General features: G+C 46.5%; 1 protein-coding gene across 1 annotated transcript in view; it reads left to right on the forward strand.

Annotated features, from left to right (window-relative positions):
• The first annotated feature begins 5,640 nt into the window (after positions 1 to 5,640).
• The window catches only part of VPS26A (VPS26 retromer complex component A), a 37,872-nt gene continuing 31,233 nt past the window's right edge, over positions 5,641 to 12,279 (forward strand). The window contains exon 1 of the mRNA XM_083148950.1: positions 5,641 to 5,797. Coding sequence (XP_083005076.1) covers positions 5,795 to 5,797 — 3 coding nt within the window. The 5' untranslated portion in view covers positions 5,641 to 5,794. The remainder of the gene's footprint in view (positions 5,798 to 12,279) is intronic.

The raw sequence follows: 12,279 nt of genomic DNA on the forward strand, positions 1-12,279 counted from the left end.
TTAGCTGGGTCATCCCTTTTTCCTTTTTTGAATATTGGTACTACCTCTGCTATTCTCCAGTTCTTTGGTACCCTACCAAAGTGAGTTCACAAAAACATAATACACAAATTGAGGACCTGTAAAGACATGGCATCTGTGGTGGCACAGGTGGAGGATAAGAAAGTGTGATGGAGACCTCATTTCTGAAGTGATACAACTAACCCTTCCCCCTGACCCACTATTAGCTTTATTCCATGTATACCCACAAGACCTCCCGATTGGGAAGACATATGTCCTCGGACACATTCTTATAGCGGCAAGGGCAAACCTAGCTCAACATTGGAAGCAGCCTTCTCCCCCCCCCCCCTTCCCTCAGGTTATACTAAAAATGAATCATCATTTCCTCATGGAAACCGGCTTCCAACCCCACTCCCCCAACCCCCCCTCGCCCCACCCTAAATGGGCTCCCTGGCACACCTATGCAACTGAAAGGGAGGGTACCAGACTCTTCCCCTCAGGCACGCCTGGACAAACATCTATCTTCAGCCTAAATGAGCCCCCCGATTCAGATGCAGAACCTCCCCCATCCCAAACCTCTGTCTAAATGTGCTTTCTTACCCTAGACTAAATTTATAATAGATTCTGTATTTATATGTCTATGTACAGTCGCTCTGTGTAGTGACCTAATGTGTTTTATATGATCAATGTATAATACCCAGTGTGTAAAGTGTTACCGTTTTGTATTGCCCCTACCCCCGACTGCAGTCCCCCCCCCTAATGTCTCCCCTTTTTTCATTTCTGTACCCCATATACAAATATGTGTCAATAAAAATCTATTGATGGAAAAAAAAAGAAAGTGTGATGGCGATGTTACAAAATCTGATGCCAGAATTTAATTTCCTGGTGGTTGCAGAGAGAATTAGATTTGGGTGGCTTATTTTGTTTCTCTGCAGGGAAAATACTGACTGCTTTATTTTTACACTGCTACATAGATCTCACTTTGAAGTAAAACCCCACCCAAATTGAATTCTCTGCACAAATTACATTTCCCTCACCTGCAGTGCACGTGTTTAAGAATTGGAGGAGAAACAGTTGTTAAAGTTATCCAAGATGTATTATTCATGCCATATTTGAGAAGTAACTAAATCAAGTCACTGCGCTTCTTAATAAATAAAGAAAAAAAAATGGGGCATAGATAATGGCTGAATCAATCTGAGTCATACACCGGTTGTATAAATTGCAACAATGTAGATTTATTGTTGCCAAAAGTATTTATAAAATATCATACATTTAACACATCCACTAAAATGTATCAATAAAAAACACAAGTGGCCACCTGTAAGGAAAAAAGAAAGAGTTCCAAATATACGCAAGAAAAGTTGTATAAAATATCAAAAATAGAAAAAACAATTAAATTCACTTGACGTGATGCAAGGAATGCTGTATAATTAATTTGATAATGTGTTCTGATGTCATTGTCGCTGCTGCCAGATCGGCAGAGTTTACATATAATCTTGTGTAGTTAATTAACAAGCGGCTGTTAATGAACTTTGCTTTGGAAATACTCTGTAGTGAAGAAATCGCTGTAGTGTAATATGTAGGCTTCCAATATACAAATGAGGTTGTGAGCGGCTCTGTAGCCTTAATGTTTATGTACCAATTTGTCTCGATATACGCAGCTGCTTGCCTGGACGCTGTTCACGGGGCTACTCCCGCTCAGAGGCTCCATCCTGGACCAGACATGAGCGCTTTTAGCAGGACAGTGGCCACGTTGCAACGACGGGCTGGTGCTCGGTCGGGCGGCAGGCAGATGACTCATATCTGCCTGGGAGTTGGTGCGACCAACAGGGTTGTAGTTCTTCTGACTGCTTTAGGTGTTTCTCCCTCCGTGTCACAGCACAAATGGCGGCTGTCAGCTGGATGATCAAACTGCGGTTTGAAGGCAATTGTAACTCCACAGCAGCTGGATCAGTATAAAGACCTATGACGCTTTTTGCTCCACTAGGGGCTTTCTCAAAGATTTTTTTGGTACTTGTTTCCTAGCACGGCGCCCGTCGGGGTTGATCGCATGCCTTAAGTTAAGGTACTTAAGGCATGCGATCCACGCGATTTTATGTCAATCACCAGCTTTAATTGCCAGTAAAAGAGAAAATCGCGTTCCCATAGAGAACAATGTTAAATGAGTTTTAAAGTTAAAATTGCGTTGATCGCGTCAGTCGCATGCCATTATAATGGCATGCGATGCGATCGACGCAATCAACGGGATTTTACATAGGGAACAATGGGAAATGGGCCAATATGGCCAATTTGTCATTGTATATGCCCCCTCATGGGTATAAAACATGGTTAATGGCCCCCCATTGTTAACACCACCCCACTATTGACGCTAACCCAAAGTGTGGCGAGCGCAGCGAGCCCCGCGAGGGGACGCATATACCTGTGAAGTTATGCGCGTCACGCTTTGGGCTCACCCCACTTTATAAAGTCAACTTCACGCCAACGTGGATAGTGGGGGTATGAATAGGTCGTAGGATGCGTACCGCCACCCCTCGAGGGCTCGCTGCGCTCGCCACACTTCGGGTTGGCGTCAATAGTGGGGTGGCGTTAACAATGGAGGGCCATTTCACCCATCAGGGGGGGTTTGATATTAAAATGGGGGGTTTTGGGGCTTTTTACATTGAAATCAATGTAAAATTAGGTCTTAGGGACCATTTTACATTGATTCCAATGTAAAAATTGCATCGATCGCATCGCATGAGATTTGGTTGGCATGCGATGCGGTCGACGCGATTTTTGTGTCCGCGATCAATACAATCAAAATCGCGGGCGCCGTGCTAGGAAACAAGTACCGATTTTTTTCTTTCTTTATTAATTAAGAAGCGCAGTGACTTGAATTAGTTGCTTCTAGATAGGCTTACCTAATTATTCCACCTTAGGTGAGGAAACCTTAGAGTTAAGTCTTGAACATGTATGTACAGACACATTAGTAAACTGCAGTTGTAAATACAAATTTACATATATATAAAAAATGATTTTAAGTATTGTCAGCACCAAACTTCTAGATTTGGGAAGTAATCTCATTTTCCTAGAGAAACAAGGTTACAGAGTTCAATTTGCAAAAGGCGAGTGTATGATGCAAAATAAAAGAAGGATTGTAATTGCTTCAGCATCCCGGTGCAACCAACTATATGTCCTGGACAATGAAGAGTGTTCTGCAATGATGGCTACTGATTCAAACCAATCGATGGAGCTGTGGCACAGACGCTTTGGTCATCTGAGATATGAAAATGTCTAGAAACTGTTAGATGGGATGGTAACAGGGATCACCATGCGTAACGCTGAAAAACAATCAGTAGATTAGGGACACCATTAGCTCTATTGCAAATCAACTTATATGGTCCAATGAAGGTAGTATCAATCAGTGGGTACAGATATGTCATGTCTCTCATTGATGATGCCACAAGAATAACTGATGTATATTTTATTAGTGAAGTTGTCAACAAAATTGTGGAATACAAAAACCTGGTGGAGACTCAGACGGGGCTGAAACTTAAAGCTTTTGAAATTCGGCAATGGTGGAGAATATGAAAACAGAGTGTTAGCCGCATTCCTTAAAAAATATGGAATAATGCTTCAACTAACAATTGCCTACACACCGGAACAAAATGGTGTTAGTGAGTGTCAAACTGCACAATTGTTGCGAGAGCATGGACTATGCTGTGACGCAGGCTTGGAAAAAAGATTTTGGGCAGAAGCAGTGTCTACTGCAGTATACCTAAAAAATCGTGCACCTATAGAAGCTGTACAAGGTAAAACGCCATTGGAGGCATGGTCCAGCAAAATGCCAAGTGTCACTCATCTTCTTGTCTTCAGAAGCAAAGCTTACTGTATCTACATAAGTATAATTGAATGATGTTTGTACGTGTGTGTATGGATATTCTACGATAACTCTCGAAAGCTTTAACTAATCATCTTCGATTTATAATCTTAAGTGACAATCTAAGTTCGAAGATGGGTTTAATTGGATGACCCCTTGTTTTCATACATTGTGATATGTCGTTGAAAAGCTTATGACTTTCTGAATAAAACCAGGGTGGCTGAAAGCGCCGCCAGGCCCCAATAAAAAAGAAGCATGGTCAACAGGAGGGCATGGCCAATGGGAGTGGGCGTGGCCATGCCCCAGTTAAAAAAAGGGGGTGCGGGCTGCATGCTGGTGCACAGGCTGTTGCTGCCTTTCTCCCCTGCTCGGCACATGGCACTGAGCAGCATGTGCTGAGCAGGGTATAGAGGCTGTGAAGCTGCAGCAGCCTCTGCTCTCTACTCCCATTGCCCGGTCTCTGCAGCAGGGGAGGGGTATGTGACCCTCCAACAGACCCTAGCACAGGTAAAAAGTACCCGCCCCCTCTCGACAGCACTGAATAAAACACAATAAACAGACTCCCTTAAGTGGACCCTTAACCCATTGAGTGATGGGTTTTCCTGGCTTTGGCTGTTTGCGGTGGCATGGAGAAGTTTGGGGCCACTTGGGTGTCTCGTTAGTGTTTGCATGCTCAGCCGTTCATCTGTTTGGGCGCCCGAACACATGAAAGGCCGAGCGTGGCCAAACCGAGTGGCCCTGATACTCCCTGAGAAAGTGAGCTGGGGAGTTCCTCCTGAAGCGTATGTCCCACTGCCTGAGTGAGACAGAGGGCAGTATTCAATGAGAAAAATTCTCCGTGTTTTATGGCGAGTTTGTGCTTTTCTCGCGTTGGACGGAGACTTTTGCTCTCAAAAAGCGAGCAACCCTATTCAACATGCACTTCTCGCCGTCTTTCTAAGTGATTTTCGGCTTGTCTCTACGTGTAGCAATTCTCCATCTTTTCATGGAGAAGTGGAATATGAACTTTTACAATAAAAGTTTTTTTGTTTTAATTTTGGTGTAAAAAAATCAGGAATTTTAATCTGTGAAAGGGCATGCTATTTTTATTCATGTGCTTATTGACAGCGAATTAAATGACTTTCTTTATATAGAGAGAACAAATTTGGGGACAACTTACTATAGGATTGCATGTGCAATGCAATCTGGGCGGGATCTACAGGTGCCCATACACGGTACAATATTCACTGTGTGCTTTGAACTAGATCGCATCGCATGCGATCAAATAGCATGCAATTTTCATGTGATTTGCAAGCGATGCAATTGGGACCCAGTTTAAAAAGCACGGGCTGCACAGACTTTATGTGCTGTGCGATGGGATGCCCACAGGAACGCGCATCGCATTGCACAGCACCATTGTACCGTGCATGGGCACCTTACCGCCCAATATGCAATATTGCAATCCTTTTGGCTGAATTTGTGTCCCTGCAGACGCAGTGCCTGCGTGTAGTCTTCAGGGGTCGGGTTCCAGTTATTACCCATTTCCAAACCATTTTTCCTCATGGGCAGCTCTACCACTTCTCCACGCTTTTCGATGCTTAATACATAAAGCCCTACATTTCTGTCCTGCGTGATGTGACGTGTACCGCCAGTAGTACACTGTGCATGTTCTCCCTCATACAGTGCTCGCAGCTGCTGGCCTGGTCCTATGAGCCGGGATGAGGGCGCCGGCGGCCGGCACAGGGAGGTATTGCTGTTGCTGCAGCCCTTCCCCCGGCAGCGGCGCTGTGGGTGTTTACATCACCCGGGTTCGAGCAGCAGCAGCAGCAGCAGCAGGTCAGCTGACCGGTCACACGCATCTCGTGGCGTCAGGCGGTCGCCGCCCCTCCGGAGTCACGTGACTGGCACGGCGGGTGGAGCTGGTCGGTAGTTGCGGAGGGTCCGGCCCGGTGGGAGAACATGGTGAGTACGCGGAGATCAGTGGAAGGTGGGGAGGCTGCCCAGCCCGAGGTGGAACACCTGCACACCAGCCTCCGGGATACGACAGGCTGGTTATCCATCAGGGCCTACCATGGGGCGGGCCACCGGCCTGGGCTGTCACTGCCTCTGTACCCCGTGTCACTAAGTTCTGTGCAACTTCCACTGGTGACCCGGGGACATCTCTTCTAGCCACCCTGGCTCGCTGTACAAAGCTTTAATACATATAGTTCACCAGCAGCTCCTGTCAGTGTTGCACTGTGTGCGTGCGTGTTTGTATGTATGTATGTATGTATGTATGTATGTATGTATGTATGTATGTATCTATCTATCTATCTATCTATCTATCTGTGTGTTGCACTGTATGTATGTATGTATGTATGTATGTATGTATGTATGTATGTATGTGTGTGTGTGTTGCACTGTATGTATGTGTGATTGTGTGTTGCACTGTACGCATGCATGCATGTAGGTAGGTGTGATTGTGTGTTGCACTGAATGCTTTGCTACAGGAGCTGTACTTACAGACAAGCAAACCAGAGTGTAGTGTCTTGTGGGCACTGCCAGTTCTGGGTAGTGATGGAGGTGAGGCAGCTGAGTGTCAGTGATGGGGCAAGGCAACTGAGTGCCAGTGGTTGGTATTGGTGGGGGTGAGGCAGCTGAGTGCCAGTGTGCAGGAATGATGATGCCACCATCTCCTAGAACAGGCCTGGACATCCTGCGGCTCTCGAGCTGTTGTGAAATGACACATCCCAGGTTGCCACCTTTTTTCTTGCTACGGTTCCCATGCACTAGTCAGATTCAGATGGATCTGACAGACCAATCTGCCGAAAAAAGGCCAAATCTCTGCTTCATCAGATGTGCGGAGTCACAGATTCATCTAACAAAAAAATAATTGGTGCTGAATTAAAGATCCGTCTGAGCTGAAGCTGTCAGGAGTTTATCATAGGTCTGAGTCAGACCAGATGTATCTGAAGCAGGGCTGGGCAATTACGGCCCTCCAGATGTAAATGAACTACAGGTACTTGTGTAGTATCACGGCCCCCATCGCATGCCATATGTAGTGGCATGCGATGCGATTTTACCGTGCTTTTATGCATTTTTGATAAAAATCGCATGCGACCGCATCGCTTGCGATCGCATGAGATCGCATGAGATCGCATGCGATCTGATGCGATGCGATGTCATTTTTCACTGAAATTATGGACATGAGTTGAAATCATGTAAAATGCACCCCAAATGTCAAATGCACCCCAAATGTCAAATGTCACCCCCACTATCAACGCCAACCCGTGGCGAGCGCAGCGGTACGCGTCCTACGACCTTTTCATACCCCCACTAGCCACGTCGGTGTGGAGTTGAGAATAGAAAGTGTGGTGAGCGCAGCGAGAGGACGCGGATACCTTCACAGGTATCAGTGTCCCCTCGCGGGCTTCACAGGTATCCGTGTCCCCTCGCGGGGCTCGCCACGCTTTGGGCTCGGTGGCTCGCTGCGCTCGCCACACTTTCTATTCTCAACTCCACGCCGACGTGGATAGTGGGGGTATGAAAAGGTTGTAGGACGCGTACCGCCGCCCCTCGCGGGCTCGCAGCGCTCGCCACGCTTCGGGTTGGCATTGATAGTGGGGGTGGTACAGTGTGAAAAATTACATTTGGGGTGCATTTTACATGATTTCAACTCATGTCCATAATTTCAGTGAAAAATGACATCGCATCAGATCGCATGCAATCTCATGCGATCGCATGCGATGCGATTTTTCCGTATACGATGCCCATCGTGGGAGCCGTGATACTACACAAGTACTGAACTACACATACCAGCATGCCTTGCATCAGTTTCAGCATGGCCACATAGCAAAACTAATGCAAAGCATCCTGGGATGTGTAGTTCATCAGCATCTGGAGGGACGCAATTGACCAGTCCTGAAAGTGAATAGTGACAAATTAGCCCAGGGTCAGATCAGATATCTGGGAGAGTTCAAGGGAAATCTGAAGAGTAATGTAGCTTCAGATATGTCTGCGTAGTGGATGGGGTGCTTAAATCTCATACACTAGTGAGATTTGTTCCGATGGATAGGGCCAAATCTCATGTTTTGACATTGCATGTGACCCGATGCACGGTCCCGTGCGCGTCGGATCAGTGTCTGGAGGTCGGACGGGCTTATGTGCAGCCCAGAGCCGGGCGGGGGGATGAAGAGTGGTGGGCGGTGGACTCACAGAAGCAGTGAGCGGACATGGGCGGGGGGAGCCGAACGGCGGTGTTCTCAGAAAGCCAGGCAGGGGAGCCGGGAGATGAGCTGCAGAAAAAAAATACTTATACAAAGAATGGGAGGCCGCTGGTTTCAGCCTCCCATTAATTTTTATGGGTATTTTTTTTTCTGCAGCTCATCTCCCGGCTCCCTTGCCTAGCTTATTGAGAATACCACCGTTTACTCACCGCTTCTGTGAGTCCCCGCCCGCCACTCTTCATCCTCCCATTGCATAATATCATATGTGATTTATCACATGCAAAACTTGGCACATCATTTGCCAAATTGGAGAGCTGCCGTGTAAATGAGGTCCGACTTGTCCATCGGACAAGTCGGCCTAATGCTGGGGTAGCCAACCCTAGTCCTCGAGAGCTACCAACAGAGCATGTTTTGCAGGTCTCCTCACGAATCACAAGTGAGCTAATTAGCTCCATCTGTGTATCTTTTAAAATGTGTCAGTGATTAATGAGTGCAGCTGTGCAGCAGCTAGGTTGTCTGGAAAACGTGAACTGTTGGTAGCTCTCGTAGGCTAGGGTTGGCTACCACTGGCCTAATGCATAGGGACCTTTAGTACAGATCTGTACTAATATATAGTCTAAATCAAATGTGTACACAGTGCTGTGTGATTCGATTGGGACTGATTGCACAGTGTGTACACCCCTTTAAGTGCAGTTAGCCAAAATCAGATTTTCAAAATTGGCCATTAGCCTGAATTGCACCGTGTGTACACACCAGTAGGTTGCGAAACAAACAAAAACTGAGCTGCTGGTGATTAGGGAGGGGACATTTTTTTCCCCCTCAAATATTTCAGAGATAGTGCTGCAATAATAAAATGTGTATAGATTAAGTCTAATGGTCCGTATGCTTTTTGACAAGCCAAAAATGAGCTTCTATAAATCTCACAACATTTATTAATTCAGTACAGGTATCATATATAAAAATATAGCTAATGGATGCATACGTGTACGTGCATTAGGAGAATAAGGATCCTGTAAGCACCAGCAGAGAGTAGTAGATTACAATGTTGTACAATTACAATGCTATGTGCAGTTGGTTAGGTTGAAACATATTATGAAGTTGTTGTGAGATGATTATTATAATGTTCCAGTATTAGTAATACCCCTTTTACACCAAAGTTCCCGGATCCGACCCGGCAGTTTGAACACAGATCCAAGCCAGGTCGGATCCGGGATTGTCACCATTTACACTGTGGTGACCACCCGCAGTGTAGACTGAGGCGGCGCTTGGAGATTACATCATCTCCAAGCGCCAGGACCATGATCGCCCCCGCTGGGACCGCCGATCGCTGCAATGGGGGCAGCCCAACACCAAAGTAAGCTGCTGGGCTGCACCTAACCCTCGTGCACCCCCCCAGCCGCCGTCCGTGAGTTGAATGGATGCCACACACCGGCATCCATTCACCTCCTCCCTGCCGCCGCTGCTGGCTGCATGTGCCCTCCATCCGACGTCCCCCATTGATGTAAATGGGAGCCGGGTCGGATGACTCGGCGTACCTGTTTACACTGCCCTCTACCCAGGTCCTAGCCGTGTTCAACCCAGGTCAGGACCTGGGTAGAAGTCCTGTGTAAAGGGACCCGGCATGACCCATTTACACTGCCGCTGACCTGGGTCTGACCCGCTGCTGACCCAGGTTTTGCGGTCGGTGTAAAAGGGGTATAAGGCAGTTGTTAGCAGTATATACATTTAGCGATATCGTAGTAACAGTTAATGATGAGCAGTAATGCACTAGTTTAGTTAGATAGGCAGCACATATATGACTTGTCAGAAATGTAGGTCCCATTAGGAAGTATGAGTTGGTCGCATTGTCCCGATAGTGTTCCTTCTAGCACCCGCTATTTTTGAAAACCCATGCAGTTCCTCTTCCCTGCCTGGGGTGTCGCTGCCTGCTATGGTGCTTCTGGCACAGTGTGGTCTGTATGTCAGCACTTATATGCAAACCAGACCTGTGCTACAAACACCACAGCAGACAGTGACACCCCAGGCAGGGAACAGGAACTGCATGGGTTTTCAAAGATAGCGGGTGCTAGAATGAACACTATCCCGATGTTAGCTTGCATGGTGAATAAATATTGCTTACACAGTCCAGCGATATACCAAGTGTACTTTACTGAAGTCCTAGACGTCAGCAGTGGTTCATAATATGGTCCATATTCAATGCGGCCAGCTAGAGGGTTAAACGGCGGGGATCGCAGAAAACAAGTGATCCTCGCTGTTTAACCCACAGGCCGGCCACTCACTCTATTCAATGTTCCGGGGCAAGGATTCCCCCAAACAGCGAGGCTTGTGACTTATGCAGGGAGCCCGCTGTATTTAGCTGTGAGCATCGCTGTTTTAGCGGCCACATACGCCGATTTCCCTTCGCTCCAAAAATGGAGTGAGGGGGAATCGGCGTGGAGGTTAATCGGCGTGTGCAGGGGGTCAGTTGAATACTGACCCTACGAGCTGTGACAGCGAGCAGGCAGCACTGCTCGCTGTCACAGCTCACCTGAAGTATTGAATACTGGCCTTAGTGTATGAGTGTTGTGTTCTGAAGCAGTAGGCAGCCTGTAGCTGTGTACTTGGCTACCAGAGGTATCTCTCCTGCACCCCATTCTGATACCTCTAGCTGTGCCCCCAGCTCCAGTGCCTAATTTTTTGGCACTCCAGGCCTTTTTTTCATCTTAACATCCACTGCTGCAGATGAAAAAAGTACTACAGTAGGCTCTAGGTGTTGCAGAAGGTTTCCCTATGTATATAAGCAAAGTTTTAGGTACAGAAGATCTGTCATGCATATCTTACCGTGTCATTTGCCTTCCCCTGCAAGGAAAAAAAGGATGGGTGTAACTTGCGTCAACAGTTGGTGGCAATAATTAAAAAAAAAAAAGTTTGTGTAGCATTGCTCCTCACGGTATCTGGACTCATGATACATTGACTCTAGGTCGACCACTAATGGTTGACAGTGGGTAAGTCGACCTTTTAAATGGCTGACATTGACAGAAGGTCGACATGAGTTTTTCATATATAATTTTTTTTGTTTAGACCGACTTGGTTCATTCTTTACCATCCAAGTGGACATAGGGGTATGCAATTTGGGATCACGGCTGTCGATCCCCGCCAACAGCCGTGATCCTGGCCCGTTTGCGGTCAGATCGACCGCATAAGGACAGATGGGATTCAATGTCCCGTCTGCCGATGTGCGCAAAGGGGGCGTGGCCACGAAAACGGCCGTGGATTGTCGATCTGCGGCCTGGATCACGGGCCCGACAGCTTCTGAAGTCGTGCCCGTTCTGCCCTGAAACAGGCACATCTGAAACAGCGGTGGCACATTGCATACCCCCCATAGAGTGAGAATAAAATAGTGTACCAAGCGAGGCACTGTGCCCAAAGCATGGCGAGCGCAGCGGTACACTTACACTTGTCCATGTCGACATAGACACGAATAACTTGTGTTGACCTTTTCAGTGTTGACTATGTTTATGTTGATCTGTTGCCTGTGTCAACCTTGAGTATGTTGACCATTTAAGTGTCGACTTACGCACTGTCGACTATTATTGGTCGACGTAATGACTGTTGACCTAGAGTCAATCTATCATTTATACCATAACCGCTCCTCACAGTGGTCCAATTTTCATGGATGAGATACTGTATGCAAGAGAAACATACCAGAAAAAAAAGTTTGGTATATGCTTTTATAATACCAATGTCATATAGGTCAAAAAGAACTGATGACAGGTAGGGATTGATGGAGTCAAGATATTCCAAGAATACACCCGATGGTGAAAATAATCACACAGTTACTAGTACAAAACTAGTAACTTATTGACTCTTAACAACAATGGATCCTAGTGTGTGTGTTTCTGCCTGTTTGTGTGGTAAGTAATGTAGACTGTAAGCTCCAGTGGGGCAGGGACTGATATGCTTGATTAAATATTCTCGGTATAGTGCTATAAAAATCCATTAAAAATGTTCCCACTGAACATTCAAACCCTATTTGTATTGTAGTCTGCTCTCTCTTCCTGAAATGTAACTCCCTTCCCCACAGATGCAAGCCTGAGCATGACATTGCACCATTATTGCAGACACTAATCCTCTTCATTATAGCCTGTGTATGTCACTTTCAGTTGGTAATATGTGGTTCTGATTCAGTACTGAAGGGTTAACTAGACTACAGTCACTTTTTCCATAGGATGCTATTTCATGTTGCTTTCATGTCATCCT

Source organism: Crinia signifera, chromosome 6 (assembly GCF_055691185.1).
Source record: "Crinia signifera chromosome 6, ASM5569118v1, whole genome shotgun sequence".
NCBI classification, from domain to species: Eukaryota; Metazoa; Chordata; class Amphibia; order Anura; family Myobatrachidae; genus Crinia; species Crinia signifera.